Consider the following 16,369-nt stretch of genomic DNA (forward strand, 5'->3'; position numbering starts at 1 on the left):
GGCTTCACAGGGTAATTCTCCAAACATTTAAAGACTAATTAGGTCCCATCCTTTTCAAATTTTCCGTAAAATTGAAGGTGACGAAATATTACCAAACTCATTCAATGAAGCCTTCATTACCCTGATGCCAAAACCAGAAATAAAACTACCAAAAAAAGTCAATTTCTTGAAAGAACATAGATAAAAAAAAAATCCTCAACAAAATATTAGCAAACTTCAATTCAGTCAGTTCAGCTGCTCAGTCATGCCCAACTCTTTGTGACCCCATGGACTGAAGCACGCCAGGCTTCCCTGTCCATCACCAGCTTCTGGAGCTTGCTCAAACTCATGTCCATAAAGTTAGTGATGCCATCCAATGATCTCATCTTCTGTTGTCCCTTCTCTTCCTGCCCTCAATCTTTCCCAGCATCAGGGTCTTTATCAATGAATCAGTTCTTTGCATCAGGTGGCCCAAGTATTGGAGTTTCAGCTTCAGCATTAGTCCTTCCAATGAATATTCAAGACTAACTTCCTTTAGAACTGAATTAAGTTAGGAAACTTAATTCAACAATTTATGAAAGAATCATATATCATGGCCAAGTGGGATATAGTCTAGGTGTACAAGGATGGTTCAATATTTGCAAATCAATCAGCATGATATACATTAATAGCATGAAGAATAAAAACTTATATAGTTATCTCAACAGACAAAGAAAAAGTATTTGACAAAATTCAGCATCCATTCATGCTTAAAAGTCAATAAACTTGGTATAATGGGAACACATCTCAAAATAATACAGGCCATTTACAACAAACACACCATTAATATCATATCTGATGGTAAAAACTGAAAGCTTTTCTCCAAGATGAGGAACAAGACAAGGATACCTACTCTCACCATTTCCATTTAACATAGTACTTGCAGTCCTTGTCACAGCAGTCATATAGGAAAAAGAAATAGAAGACATCCAAATTGGAATAAAACTATTAAAATGCAAAAAGACAGCCTATCAAACAAGATACTTGCAAATAATTAGTCAATAAGGGGTTAATGTCCAAAATATATAAAGAAATTTATATGCAATATAAAAACCATAAATAATCTGATTTTTAAAAAGGCAGAGGACCTAAATAGACATTTTTTCAAAGATACATACAGCTGGGCAACAGACACATGAAAAGACATTCAACATCTCTAATCATCAGGTAAATGCAAATCAAAACCCAATGAGATTTCACCTCACCCCAATCAGAAAACTATCATCAAAAAGCCAAGAAGTAATGAGTGTTGCTGAGGATGTGAAAAAAGGGGACACTTTGGCACCCTTGCTGGGAAAGTAAACTGGTGCAGCCACTATTTAAAACAGCATAAAATTTCTTCAAAAATTAAAAATATAAATACTATATCATTTAGCAATTCCATTCCTGGATGTCTGTCAGAAGAAAACAAGAACACTAATTTGAAAATATATATGCCCCCTAATATTCACAGAAGCATTATTTCTAATAACCAAGATATGGAAGCAATCAGTATTCATCCATATGAATAGATAGAGAATATGTGTATATATATAAACACACAATGAAATATTACTTAATCATAAAAAGGATAAAATCTCATCATATGAGACAACATGGAAAACCTGGAGGGTATTATACTTAGCAAAATAAGTCAGACAGAGAAAGACAAATACTGTGTGTTTTCACTTATATATGGATTCTAAAATGCAAAACTAACAGAACAGAAACAGACTCATAGATATAGGGAATAAACTACCGGTTACTAGAGGGGAAAGAGGTGAGTGTAGGAGTGAAATAGGTGAAGCGGATTAAGAGGTACAAAAATTATGTGTATTTTTCCATACTTACAAAATAAATAAAATTATGTAATGTGCAGTAAGGAAAGGAATCAACCCTGCCAATACCTTAACTGTAGCCAGTGAAACTGATTTCAGACGTCTTGCATCCAGAATTGAAAGAGGATAAATTTGTTTTAGTTAAACGACCAAGTTCATATTAACCATTGAGCATATATGTACTTTTTGTTTGCTGTGTCACTAGGAGTTGGACACAACTGAGCGACTGCACTTTCACTTTTCACTTTAATGCATTGGAGAAGGAAATAGCAACTCACTCCAGTGTTCTTGCCTGGAGAATCCCAGGGATGAGGGAGCCTGGTGGGCTGCCGTCTCTGGGGTCGCACAGAGTCGGACACGACTGAAGCGACTTAGCAGCAGCAGTAGTAGGATGAGATGTATCTGCAATTGTCTGTTGGGACCCATCATGGTGAGGTAGGTTTGGATGGACATTCTTGGGACAGCCAACTTAGCTGAATAACATCTTCTTGGAGTCACTTTTCTCTTCTTTAGTTCCTTTCACTTCTTCTCATTTTGAAGTAGAGCATATTGTAGCTAAATATTTATTTTGATAGGGCTTCCCTCATAGGTCAGTTGGTAAAGAATCCGCCTGTAATGCAGGAGACCCCAGTTCCAAGGGATAGGTTACCCACTACAGTATCTTGGGCTTCCCTTGTGGTTCAGCTGGTTAAAAAGACGCCCTGGAAAAGGGAAAGGCTACCCACTTCAGTATTCTGGCCTGGAGAACTCCATGGGCGCTATAGTCCATGGGGTCGCAAAGAGTTGGACCCGACTGAGTGCCTTTCACTTTCACTTTCTTATCTTTTAATAGACATCTCCTAGCTACAAGTTTGAGACTCTAGCGCAGAAGAAAATACAGATTGAAAGGAAGATAAAGACCAAAGTCTCAAATCTGTAAGGCCAATAAGAAGCACTGCAAATGCCCTGTGGTGGCCTCCCGGTGTGACTGTGGCTGGAGGAGGGGCTGAGCCCCGCGGAGGGTTTGTGTACAGGCTGCAGGTGCCTGGGGAGCGCAGTGCTGCACAGCACAGAAGTAAGTGCCTGAGTCTGTGGTCCGCAAAGAGGAAACGTGCAGTGAGCTGCGGCGTTCTTTAAGGACTGTCGTGGCATTTAATCTTCCTTCCTTCCTTGTTCCTGAAGGAATGTAAATGAGGTGGATGAGGCGGCCCCCGGGCTTCTGAAGATACCACTGCACACTGTCTGACGAGGTGGAGAAATTACACCACAGTGTAGAGCTGGCTCCCTCCTGTGCAGTCAGGGCTGCGGGACTCTGCTCCACATCCACGCCTATCACACCTGATGAGAAAGAGACAGACAGCCACAGGTGAGGCTCACTGTAACTCTGAAAAAACCCTGAACGTGTCCCTCCAGCTCCCATCGATGTTGAGAAGGATAGGAAGTGTGCAGGACTTGTCAACTCTTTCTACTCCCTCCCTCAACAGTACAGCAGCTGCTCATTTCTTCAGAGTCCCCTGCAGGGCAGCCCCAACTCACAGCAAACCCCGGCAAACGAAAGCCCCAGCACAGTGCCCACTAGCCTCTTCATGATGCCTTGACTTGCTGCTGAGAAGTTTTCACCTTAAAATACACAGCTAAACCCATAAGTGGTGTGTCACTTCTTGTCTGGAAATGTTCCTGCTCCTGCAACCAATCAGCTCACCCAACAAACCCCGCTCAGGTGACACTCTGTGACAGGAAGCCCCACCTAACAGTCAACTCCACTGAGAACACTGAACTTGAGAAAACAAATCCTTTCTTTGCAAATTGAAAAAGAAAAGAAAAAATCTAAGATGCCCATAGGAATGAAAGGTTTGCAATACTCTATATTCTCTGTACTATTTGCCATCACAGAACATGCCAACTTCCTGAAAGTAACACAGGCTGAAACTGTAAGTCCTTTAAGCTACCACATCTCAGGGGTTTGCAGATAGCTCCCCCTACAATCCTAGTCACCATGTCACTCAGAGCATAGAAGTACTTGGTCAAATTACTTCAGTGGGCTTTTTCCTCAGGTGAAAGGAAGTTTCACTCTTCCTAAATTCAGATGCAAAACCTTTGATGCCTGAAACAAGATTGTTTCCAGACATGTACTTCAGGAGAAGCTGGAGTCCTTGGTTGGGGTACTGCACGTACCCAGTAGAGATTAGATTGAAGAGAAAATGAATAGTTGCACCTCAGCTCCAGAGGGGCTCCTTCATAGACAGTGATGTGGCCATCCGGCTGGTCACTGACTGGGCTCCTGAAACATTAGTACTGAACCAGTGAACTCAGCTAAACAAGTCTATTCAAAGTCAAACCAGAACAATGTTCTGTGTGTGGACAAGAGAGTAAAATGGAACAGTACTCACTCAGCAGCAGGAGTGCCTCAAGCATCAAGGTGAACACCAAGGTCATGGTGGAGCAGTAAAGAGGCAGTGAGCTGCTTTCTGGGTGATTCCCCACAGACAGAAGTCTCATGACTGGGGGATTTGAATCCAAGTTGCTCTGCGGTTGAGGAGGAATGACAGGTGATATCGATTTCTTCTTCTGATGGAGACCGTAGAGGGAGCTAGGAAGAGAGGCTGTCTTAAAACTTCCTGTCTCTAGTGTCTGAGATGCTTTACATGTCATTGTGTAAAAAATGGTGTCAGGATATCTCTTTAAATTGGAAGGAAGGAAGTTTTTTTGAGCTTATTCTGATCTTTCCCAATTTTCACAACAGTGCCCTCCAGGGGTCAGATAGAGAAATAAAGAGAGATTCACAATTTTTGTTCACCCCCTTGCTGGCTTTGTATGGTTGAATTTTAAAGTATTATAATTATGTACACAGCAGAATTTATGTTTTGTAGGCTCTGAAACTTACAAAATTGCACTTTCTATAGCAGCACAAAATTATGGATAAAAATTAAACACAAAATAATGCTTAGAATGAGAAATAAAATCATAGTGAATTATAAATTTTAGAAAGCAAATTCCACAGACAGCATAAATCTAGAAAATTGAGTCATATTTTAGTACTTATTTCCATGACACACTGCTATAATACTTTTTGTTTCTATGCTTTTTGTCTTCATACTTTTTACACTTTTCTTCATATGACAATAAATTTGTAAAAACTTTAATACAGAGAAAAGATAATTATTGATTGAAATTTACTTTCTTAAAAAATTCAAAGTGCATTTTGAAAATGGATGAAAATTTATAGGATTATGGTCAAAATTTGGAAACTGTCTATCACAGTACTATGTGCTACAAGATTTCATTACATTCCAAATTTTCTTATGTCATAACAAATCCTAAATACTATCAACTGATCACACCAATTAATGAGTTTGTTTTCTATGTTAGTTTCCTATTGATGAGTGACAAATTATCAAGAACTTTTGTGATGGAACAACATCTGTTTATATCACAGGTTCTGTAAGTCAGAAATCAGCACACAGTTAAGCTGAACTCACAAGGTTGCAGTCAAAGAGTCAACTAAGACTGTCTGGGGCATGGGGTCCTCTTCCAGACTCAGTGGTTGCTGGTAGAATTCATTTCCTTGTGGCTGTAGCACTCATGGCAATTTGTTTCCTCAAGACAAGGAGGATGTCTCTGATCGCAGGAAAAGTTTAAGCTCTTTTTTAAAGAGCTCACTTGATTAGATTAGGCCCACCTAGGATAATCTCCTTTTGATTCATTCAAGGTCATACTGATTAAAGACTTTAATTACACCTGCAAATTTCTTTTATGTGTGTGTGTGTGTGCTCAGTCCCTCAGACTCTTTGCAACCCTATGGACTGTAGCCCACCAAGCTTCTCTGTCCATGGAATTTTCCAGGCAAGAATACTGGAGTGGGTTGCCATTACCTCCTCCAAGGGATCTTCCCAATCCTGGGATCAAACCCACATCTCTTGCATCAGCAGACAGATTCTTCACCACTGCACTACCTGGAGAACCTTGGTATCATCTATCTACCATAGTTGTTAATGCCCTCATTGGACTGGCATGCTATGAGTTTCACTTTATTCTCATAAATGTAAAACATTGTGACCAGTCAGTAAGAAGTTAATATGAACAATAATAAATATGATCAGACAAGGCCATTTTCATACCAAAGGAAGAACATAAGCAAACTCATCTTCCAATGGAGAGAGTGGAATGCACAGATATTCCACAGAGTGGAATGCAACAGCGTGCAAGGAAACTATAAAAACATATTGGAACCAGTCAGGGAGGTGTTACATGCTCTTAAAACACTAAAAGTTCTGGCAATAGACTATCACGCCTTTTGGAAACAAAGACTTGTTAATGAATCATTACCAAAGGAACAGCAGTACAGTGTAATGAAGGTAATTAGCATTAGCGTCAAACAGATTTTTGTTTGAAATCTGTCTCTGATGCTTAGCCTGTGAGATCTTGATGACAAGCATTTATATCCTGAAGTGACTGTGAGCTGCATAAATAAATTCCACTAGGTCAAAATTATATGCATTCTTAATTCAAATTCACTCTTGCAGATGCTAAATAAGCCTGCGGCTCACTCCATCACCACCTGACAGACTAGAATTATAGTAGAGTGGAAGTTGGGGTTTAACTGGCAAGGATCTTAACTTGTTAAGATATTTATTTTTTGAAACATTTATAAAATATGGCTAGGGCCCTATGCATCTTGGAAATGACATGTTTAAGTAAGGGGCACTGAAGTTTAAGCTTTATTTTAAAATGAAATACTAAAAGCGTTAATTGCTCAGTGGTGTTTGACTCTTTGTGACCCCATGACCTGTAGCCTGCCAGGCTTCTCTATCCATGGGATTCTCCAAGCAAGAATACTGGAGTGGGTTACCATTCACTTCTCCAAGGTATGTTCCTGACCCAGGGATTGAACCCAGGTCTCCCGCATTGTAGGCAGATTCTTTACTGTCTGAGCTTTATAAGAAATATCTCATTTAATACAACAATGTCTTGGGTTACTCATTTTTACCCTCCCTTTTACAGATGGTAAACCTAGCTTCAAAGAATTTAAATTACACAGGATTGCAGTATTTTTAAGTGACAGGGTAGTGATTAGAGTCTAGATCTATCTCCAGAGACCAGTCTTATGTGCACTCCACTAAGACTGTTTGCATGATAATTGAAGCAATATGAGCAGATGAAATTTTCAAAGAATAGTATACAGATTGAGAGGAAAAGAGGGCCTAAGCAGCAGGAATGCTCTTGATGTGGGATGGGTAAAGAAGAATAGGAGATCTTGCAAAGGATCTTCCAGAAGTTAAAGTTTAAGGTTGGGGTACTGTGTGCCAGGAACACAAAGGTCCCCAGAAAGAGTGGCAAGCACTGCAGAGAGTGGCTGCTCGAATGTGGTCTGTAGGTTGGTAGCATTCACATCACCAGGGAGCTACTCTGACTTCAGAATCTCAGGCCTAACCCAAAATTCCTAAGTCAGAACCTGCATTTTAATAATATTCCTGTGCACATTAAAATTTGAGAAATACTTGTCTAGATGAAGGAGGTTAAAAACGTCTTTTAGATTTAACAATAAAGAGATCATTGGTGATTTTTAAGAAAACAGATTTTAGAAAATATGTGGGAAAAAACCAGAAGTGTACGGAGGAAAAAGAGGTAACAGAGTGTAAGCAGTTATGCGATTAGGGCTTTTAAACAATAGCCAGGGAGTAAAAGATAGATTGGTTGCAGGAGAGGCATGTATGGGGTTTGGAGGAATATGAAATATTTTTTTCTAAGATGAGAAAGCTTGAATTTTTTAAATGAGTCCTAAAAGATCAGACCATAGAATTTGGATGATCAGTGGCCATAGAAACCAGAAAGAATGGTGTCAGTGAAGTGTTTAGGCAAAGAGGTACTATTTCAAAGTAAAAGAAATACCTGTTTTATTATTATGGGAGGGAAGGTGAATTACAAGTGTAAAAGCAGGATGTTTTATGAGATCCAGAAAGTTGAAGATTCATTTAAATATACTGAAATGGAGCTGGGCTCTATGGTCCTTGCCTCCCATGTCCTCAGCCTGCCCTTATCTGTGGAAAAACTTTAGCCAAAGAAGAAGCTTAATCAGACATCCCCCATAAAGTCACATGCAAAGAGAACTGACCCCACTCTTTCAGCAAAAGAGAAACTGAAAATTTCTGAGAACTTTCAGAAATCAGTTTCCTCATTGTGGACTGCTGTTATTCAACTTGAGAGAGATTAGGATTGCAACCCATGGGAGGAAAAGCACTTAGGTTAAAATTTTTTTATATAAAATTTCGATTAAAAAATTTAAACTTTTAAATGGAAAGAAACAAAAAGTCCTTCTTAGCTTTCCTTAATGGCGGAACTATTATTATTTTGTCTTGCTTGACTGTTTTCCTCTCCTTCTGCATTTTTTTCTGATTAAGTTTATTCTTTGAAATTCAGGGAAAGCTCAAGAGGCTAATGGTTTTCTATGCACAAGAAGCAACAGAGGGTGGGTATTGGGAGCCTGTTTCAGAAAGACCCTATAGAATCCTGCTGGGTTTCATATTATTTGTGTGTGTGTATGTGTTTGGTCTCTTGTGTGCCAAGCATGGTTCAGGTCTGGAGGATGTTGTAGTAAAGATATATTAAATGCCTACAGTTCAGTAGGAAGAGAGAAAAATTAAATGAATTTTTTTTGAGAAAAAATTATTTTAAAGAGTAATAAGTACTATAAACACAATACAATACTGTATTGAGACAGAGTTACTCTTGGGGTGAGGAAGGACATCTGCTCTAAGTAGGATATGGAGGGGAGGCTCCACTCTGATACTTACTATGAACACCAGGAAAAATATTGGACCCCCTTCCAGTTCAATTTCCTTTCTTGTAAGTAGTCAGTATCTTTCTGCTGAACACTGGACTGAGCACTAGCACTTATTATCTCATTCACTTCCCATGAGAACTCTGCATGGTAGATTCTATCAATATCCTATCAATATTGATATTCTATCAATATCTAACATTGTAGATATGAGAAAACTAAGGCAAAAAACTATTAAGTCATTTTCCCAAGATACTCAACTAATGAGTGGTAGATCTAGAAATACAAACCAAGTCTTCGGTCTCAAGCACTTTGTAACATTGCCTCCCTAAATGTGAATTGATCCAACCTTGAAGTGTTCCAATAAGAATTAAGTAGGAACAAACATTCAAATCACCCAACATAATACCTTCCCTAACTTAAATATTCAGTCAGCTGCAGCAATGAGCAAAATCTTGGGGGTGAGGTTGGGAGACAGAATCTGAAATTGCAGAATAATCTATCCGTGAGATAAAGTTCAATGTTTTTCTGAGATATGTATGAGTGCATGTGTGCTCATTCATGACCGACTGTTTGCAACCTATGGACTATGGCCTGCCAGTCTCTTCTGTTCATAGGATTTTCCAGCAAGAATATTGCAGCAGGTTGCTATTCCCTACTCCAGGGTATATTGTCACCCTGCTTATTTAACTTATATATGCAGAGTACATCATGAGAAACACTGGACTGGAGGAAGCATAAGCTGGAATCGAGATTGCCAGGAGAAGTATCAATAACCTTACATATGCAGATGACACCACCCTTATGGCAGAAAGTGAAGAGAAACAAAAAAGCCTCTTGATGAAAGTGAAAGAGGAGAGTGAAAAAATTGGCTTAAATCTCAACACTCAGAAAACTAAGATCACGGCATCCGATCCCATCACTTCATGGCAAATAGACGGGGATACAGTGGAAACAGTGGCTGACTTTATTTTTCTGGGCTCCAAAATCACTACAGATGGTGACTGCAGCCATGAAATTAAAAGATGCTTACTCCTTGGAAGGAAAGTTGTGACCAACATAGATAGCATATTCAAAAGCAGAGACATTACTTTGCCAACAAACATCCGTCTAGTCAAGGCTATGGTTTTTCCAGTGGTCATGTATGGATGTGAGGGTTGGACTATAAAGAAAGCTGAGTGCTGAAGAATTGATGCTTTTGAACTGTGGTGTTGGAGAAGACTCTTGAGTGTCCCTTGGACTGCAAGGAAGATCCAACCAGTCCATCCTAAAGGAAACCAGTTCTGGGTGTTCATTGGAAGGACTGATGTTGAAGCTGAAACTCCAATACTTTGGGCACCTGATGAGAAAAGCTGACTCATTTGAAAAGACCCTGATGCTGGGAAAGATTGAGGGCAGGAGGAGAAGTGGCCGACAGATGATGAGATGGTTGGATGGCATCACCGACTCGACGGACATGAGTTTGGGTGGACTCTGGGAGTTGGTGATGGACAGGGTGGCCTGGCATGTTGTGGTTCATGGGATCACAAAGAGTCAGACATGACTCAGCGACTGAACTGAACTGAACTGAACTGAACTGAACTCCAGGGGATCTTCCATACCCAAGGATCAAATTGGCATCTTTTGTGGCTCCTGCATTGCCAGACAGGTTCTTTACCAGCTCAGCCACCAGGGGAGCCCTTTCTGACGTATATGTAGTAGGTTACCTGGCAGATTTCATGTCTTATCATAAGTATCCATGGTCTATCATGTTCTTATTACTACTGATGTGAAATTAATTCATTAGGGTGTTATTTTGAGAGATTGGGTGCCATAATATAAACTGGAATGAGTATACCAAACAGTGTTTTCTGCAATTGTTTATTTTTTCCAATTATTGACTCTTGCTCCCACTTTGCTAGATATTTCTATAGTACAAGAAAAGACAGAGCAGTACATACAATTTTACTTGCCAGAGAAGAAACTCCCAACTTGTGCAACAATTCCAAGCTTTCTTTTCAAGGTATCCTCTTACTCTCCAGCCATAATCAGGCCATGTGCTGTATTTGTCATTTGAAGTCAATCACTTTCACATCTGGTAGGCAAGAAGAAAAAAAACCAGCCAGTCTTGTTTAAACCTCTTTCTCCCCATTTCTGCATAGGGAAGTTTACTGAATGGTTCAGCAGTGACAGCTCCTATTGTGATTACAGTTTTGCTGGCCAAATTCTTGGCTTTCTCTGCCCACGGAAGCCAAATGAAAAGGAGAGAGACAGAATTTGGAGGAAGTAGAAAGGTGGCTTTAAGAATGCTGGAGTAGGTTGTCATTCCCTTCTCCAGGGGATCTTCCTGACCCAAGGATCAAACCTGTGGATTCTTTACCATCTGAGCCACAGGCAAGGGCTCACAGTCAGGAGTCAAGGTGATAATAGGATCTTGATTTCTTCCTCTTGCATTGTTTCAAAGATAGTCATAGCCTGGCATCTGTAACCCAGCAATTGACTCTGGTAGTCAGGTGGCTCTGGGGCCTTCTTTCTGATATGTAACTACAAAGGGAAGGGTGTTGTAAGGTAAAACACTAGATAGGAGATATATTTAGCATAGAGAAAGGAAACAATGTGAACTGCAGCTCCTGCAGAGTTAGGGAGCAGTAAAGCAAACTTACAGATATGCAGAGTTAGGAGCAGTTAAGGCAAAACAAAACAAAACAAAACAAAACAAAAACAACTAGGAATGTTCACACCTTTCCCTATTGAGACTTCAGGGAATCTCTATCAGGGCTTCCCTGGTAGCTCAGTTGGTAAAGAATCCATCTGCAATGCAGGAGACCCCGGTTCACCTCCTGGGTTGGGAAGATCTGTTGGAGAAGGGACAGGCTACCCATTCCAGTATTCTGCCCTGGAGAATATATATATATATATATATATCTATATATATATATATATATAGTCCATGGGATTGCAAAGAGTCAGACATGAGTGAGCAACTTTCACTTCACTTCAGGAATGTTCAGGCCTGCTCACTGTTCTTTTTATCTTCTTTGGTCCAAGGAAAGGGAAAGAAAAAAACCTCATTTCTCTTTTTTCCTTTTCACTGCAACAGGCTTCCTCGCAGTTTAACCCATGATCACTGGAGGGGAGCAGAGAGGCCAGTGTAAGCATCATAAGATATTTGAGCAGGACACCAGCTGGCAGAGCTTTAGCTTTCATTCTTCATTCATGCAGTGTGTTACAGCCTGATTCTCAGAGAAAAAAATAGAAAGATTTAGATAAAGGATTCATTTTCATGTTCATAAGAAGCTAGTTTGAAAGTATTACTTGTTTGCTTCCTTTTAACACTTTAAAAATGCTTTCCCTTGGTGACTTCTATTGCATCTGATATGAAATCAAGCATCATTCTTAATGATATTTCCCAGAATACAGTATATCAATTTTCCCTATTTATTGGCAAGATTATTTCCACTTAAATAGACCATAGGATTTGCCTTCAATACCCTTTGAACTTCTGTCAAAACCACAGTGGTGGGCTTGCAGAATGTCTTATTCACCTTGATGACTTTCCACATAGCATTGCTCCTGTGTAAGGAGCTTGTTTTATAGGAAGTCAAGGTGGCAGTGAGTGAAGGTGCTTGTTATGAGCAAAAATGTTATGGAATGGGTAATGGAAAAGGTAGTTATAAATACTACCAGCAATCATGTGGTCATTTGCAGTAACAAAAACTGTAATACTCAGAAATGGAGTATTTCCTGTCATATCAGTAAACAAGGATGTCACAGTCTTCAGCAACTGCAGCCCAATGCGAGCTCCTGAGCCTAAGGGCACTCAGGAAGGAGAAGAATATCAGTGATCTAACAACCATCAGAACTGCAGTCACTCCCTACCATGAGACTAAAGGAGCTCAGGATGTAAGAAACACAGATACTGGCCCCAAGATAGCTGAGGTGAATGGTAAAAGAGTGACTTCAGTGAGCCTGGACTCTTGCATCTCCCCATGCATAGAAGTGTGCTAGACTCCTTAACTTGTGCTTAGTCGCTCAGTCATGTCCGACTCTTTGCAACCCCATGGACTGTAGACTGCCAGGCTCCTCTGTCCATGGGGATTCTCTGGGCAAGAATACTGGAGTGGATTGCCATGCCCTCCTCCAGGGGATCTTCCCAACCCAGGGATCAAACCCAGGTCTCCTGCATTGTAAGTGGATTCTTGACAGTCTGAGCCACCACGGAAGTCCATCCTTAACTTGAGATATCCGTTTTTCTTTAATTAACAATAATCTTTTGATGTTCCGACTACCTTCACTTTGTTGCAAAACTTCTATACAACCGGCTCCTCTGCTCACCTCCTTCGAGCAGTTCTTTCAGGTTTACTTGAGATGCTATCTCCCAGGCTTGAAGTCCTAAAAATTCCCACCAGATAAAACGTAACTCTCAACTTCTGGTTGTGAATATTTTTAAAGTTGACAGTAGTTATGACAATCTCTTTTTCAGTTTGATATGAAAATATTTATGCATAGAGTAACCATTTTAAAATCCCTCCCCCACTTGCCTGCCTATGGAAACATATGAAGTGCAAAATACAAGTTAACATTGAATCTAATTGCATCTCAATAGTTAAGATGCAGGATCCAATGGGACAGTGTGGGTGAGGTATAAAAGGAAAAAACAACACTCAAAAATGGATAAGTGAACTTGATATCCCTTGAAGAGGGTGTGGCAACCCACTCCAGTATTCTTGCCTGGAGAATCCCATGGACAGAGGAGCCTGGTGGGCTACAGTACATAGGGTCATGAAGAGTCGGATGTGGCTGAAGCAACTCAGTACGCATGCACAAACCTGGTATACTCTTTTCAGGTGAAGGTTACATTGATTATGGTCGAATGAGGAATAATTGCATCATATTAACAAGAAGGAGATCCAACCAGTCCATTCTAAAGGAGATCAGTCCTGGGTGTTCTTTGGAAGGAATGATGCTCAAGCTGAAACTCCAGTACTTTGGCCACCTCATGAGAAGAGTCGACTCACTGGAAAAGACTCTGATGCTGGGAGGGATTGCGGGCAGGAGGAGAAGGGGACGACAGAGGATGAGATGGCATCACCAATTCGATGGACGTGAGTTTGAGTGAACTCCGGGAGTTGGTTGCAAGGAGTCGGACATGACTGAGCAACTGAACTAAACTGAACTGAACAAGGAGCATAGTTTTGCTGTTTTCTTTATTTGAAAGTGTGTGGTTAAAAGAGGTATAGATGGATGACCAGTTGACATAGAAGGTACTGGAATAGCTTTGTAGTGTCTCTACTAGCTGGAAATCTGTGACTCAGAATTTGTTTCTCTGTATTGTTCTGGGCTAGGGTCGACCATAAAAAGGATTGTGCAACCTTTAGAAGGTAGTTGTCATCAAGTAGCCACATTTTTTTTGCCCTGCTGGTTGGTGCAGGGCTCCAGTCACTGTGCAACTCACATGCGTTGCTGCTGATCTGCTAGCTCATCTTATTGTTGACTTACAGCCCCTTAACCTCCAACCAGATCTCCTCCTCATCATCTCTCTGTCTTGGGCCAAATGTGCATGTAGCATGATGATAAATATCCACTTCTCTTGAAGGTCACCCACTACCGTGAGATTGAAGGAGGTGAGAGACAGACAAGTTTTAAGTGTGCTTTTGTGGGTTCCAGTCATCCTCATGGGTTCTAGTATGTCCTTAAATGCATTTTTCCATGCTTTTATCCATATCCAATTTTCCTTTCCAAATGACACTCTAGTTGATTTAAAGTAAATTCAGGCTCAGCACAAGATGCAAAGATAACAGCTTTGTATAAACTCCTCCACCAACTCTAGCAATTGCCTGAAAGTTCTGTTCCTTAAAATGAGTCTCTTGTTCTGTATCACTGTGGTTCTACTTTTCTGATTGTAAGCCTAATGGACACAAAACCTAAGAAGAAAAAAAAATTAAAGAAATTATATTCATGACAATTTCTGAAATTTAAACCCAGATTTATAATGTGAGATTTTTTTAGGTGCAGTTGCCACATTAAATTATTATAGAGCAAGTTTTCAAATTTAGACAACTTTGCACATGTTCTGTATGATTGATATTAACTTTAAACAGTCAAGACTGAGAACATATTACTGGAAAGTTAGTTTGGACATCTGTTCCTAAGTGACTTAAAAGGAACTTCCAGACCACAGATTAAGCAACCACACAACTACCATTTCTGGTCTGGGATCTGCAGGTGCATATTTCAGCTGGAGTTCTGCATCAGGGAAGCTCTCTTTTGTTAAACTCTGGGGTTTTTGTTTAGCTATTCCCATTACTTCAAGCACTGTGAGCTCCCAGAGAGCACAGAAATACTCTGCAGAATCTTCCAGTTGTAAGTCTGAAATGGTGAGGCTGATGGATTTACGAGCTTTCTGAAAATTTACAGAGTAGCGGCCATTCCTTGCATTCTGGCCAGAAGAAGCCTGACTAATAAGGTAAATCATCTCTCCATTGGGAAGCAGCTTGTACCAAAACATATAGCTCCAGATTGTTCCATACCGACAGTTCAGGGTGACTGACTGTCCCAGTTGACCGGATGTGTCTGGCTGGTCTTGAATAACATTCTGTGCCACACCAGATCCTGTGGGGAAAAAATCAGGAAACACAGCTGAAGTAATGAACAAAATAATGTAAGAATTAGACTAATTTGGGACCCAAAGAAAACCCAGATTGAAATCATAATAAGTATGCTTTTCCCCAACCCTCCTTTCCTCCCAAGTTCCTGTGAAGCACCACGCGCCTGTGTGCAGTCCTTTCACCCTGAACACACGCACCCATGTTTGGAAGCGTCCCTACCAGAGAAGGTGAAGGCCAGGAGCACCCAGAGCAGACTGAAGAGCGGCATGAGGCATGGATTTCCCTGCACAAATGTGCTTAGTTTCTGCCTCAAGCTGAGAGTTCAGTGTCTTTGAGTGCCTGGCAGCACATATACATACTACCCGGTACCTCTGTGACTCCCCACAACAGGAAGTGGGGTTTGCCATGTTCATAGACCACGTGGTCTGTGCACATATGGGGAAAAAGTCTGGCTCACCACAAACTTTATTTTGTCTACTTGTCTCTTCCTGGTAATTGAGTTAGGCAGATCCTGAAAAGGAGTATGGAAAGAAAATTAGTGTTAAAGGTATAAGCTGAGGGGAACTGAATTTTAAACAAGTTGACAAAAATTGATAATCATTCAGTAAAATAATTTTACCAGCTCATTTAAGATAGAATTTAGTATAGGCTATGAACTCTTTTTGTAACTTACTGGTCATTCATTTAACCTATACTTACCTTTCCTCCATTCAGAAACAATGACTTTTTTAAAAATCCACAGATTTTCAGCTCTCTTGGTGAGAAGCTATCTTATCCAAAATAATTAACTTATCTTTTTTTTTCCTTAACTAGGTTTTAGGGCTCTATTTAGATTTTTTAGTAACTAAAATTACTTTAACATGAAATGAAGAAACATCAGTTCTTCTGACTGTCAGAATCTATTCATTTGTATGTGTTTTTATGAAACTGAAACAGGAATAGAATATCGTTCTTTTGAAATCCGACATTGAATCTTATTAGACTTTGAGGAGGATCAGGATATTCAGTCTTGTTGCCTCTACGAGGAGAATTGTACTTATTAGATCATGTGTCCTAGAATTGTATTGATGTCACTCTGAAAGCTATAAGATATTGATGAAGAAAATTGAAGATAATGCAAGTAAATATAAAAATAGTTCATGTTCATGGGTTTTAAGAATAAACAATGTTAAAATGTCCTCTGAACCAGA

At 40.0% G+C, this 16,369-nt stretch overlaps 2 gene segments (V, D, J or C); both read right to left on the bottom strand.

Moving 5' to 3' along the window:
* Positions 1-728: 728 nt before the first annotated feature.
* LOC109564476 (T cell receptor alpha variable 22-like) lies at positions 729-3,433 on the bottom strand. The segment is given in 2 exon segments: positions 729-3,152; positions 3,351-3,433. Coding segments are annotated over 2 exon segments (462 nt in total).
* Positions 3,434-4,030: 597 nt separating this feature from the next.
* Positions 4,031-15,552, bottom strand: LOC109564257 (T cell receptor delta variable 1-like). The segment is given in 4 exon segments: positions 4,031-4,095; positions 4,205-4,340; positions 14,879-15,183; positions 15,399-15,552. Coding segments are annotated over 4 exon segments (555 nt in total).
* Positions 15,553-16,369: the final 817 nt, after the last annotated feature.

Source organism: Bos indicus, chromosome 10, assembly GCF_029378745.1.
Source record: "Bos indicus isolate NIAB-ARS_2022 breed Sahiwal x Tharparkar chromosome 10, NIAB-ARS_B.indTharparkar_mat_pri_1.0, whole genome shotgun sequence".
NCBI lineage: Eukaryota > Metazoa > Chordata > Mammalia > Artiodactyla > Bovidae > Bos > Bos indicus.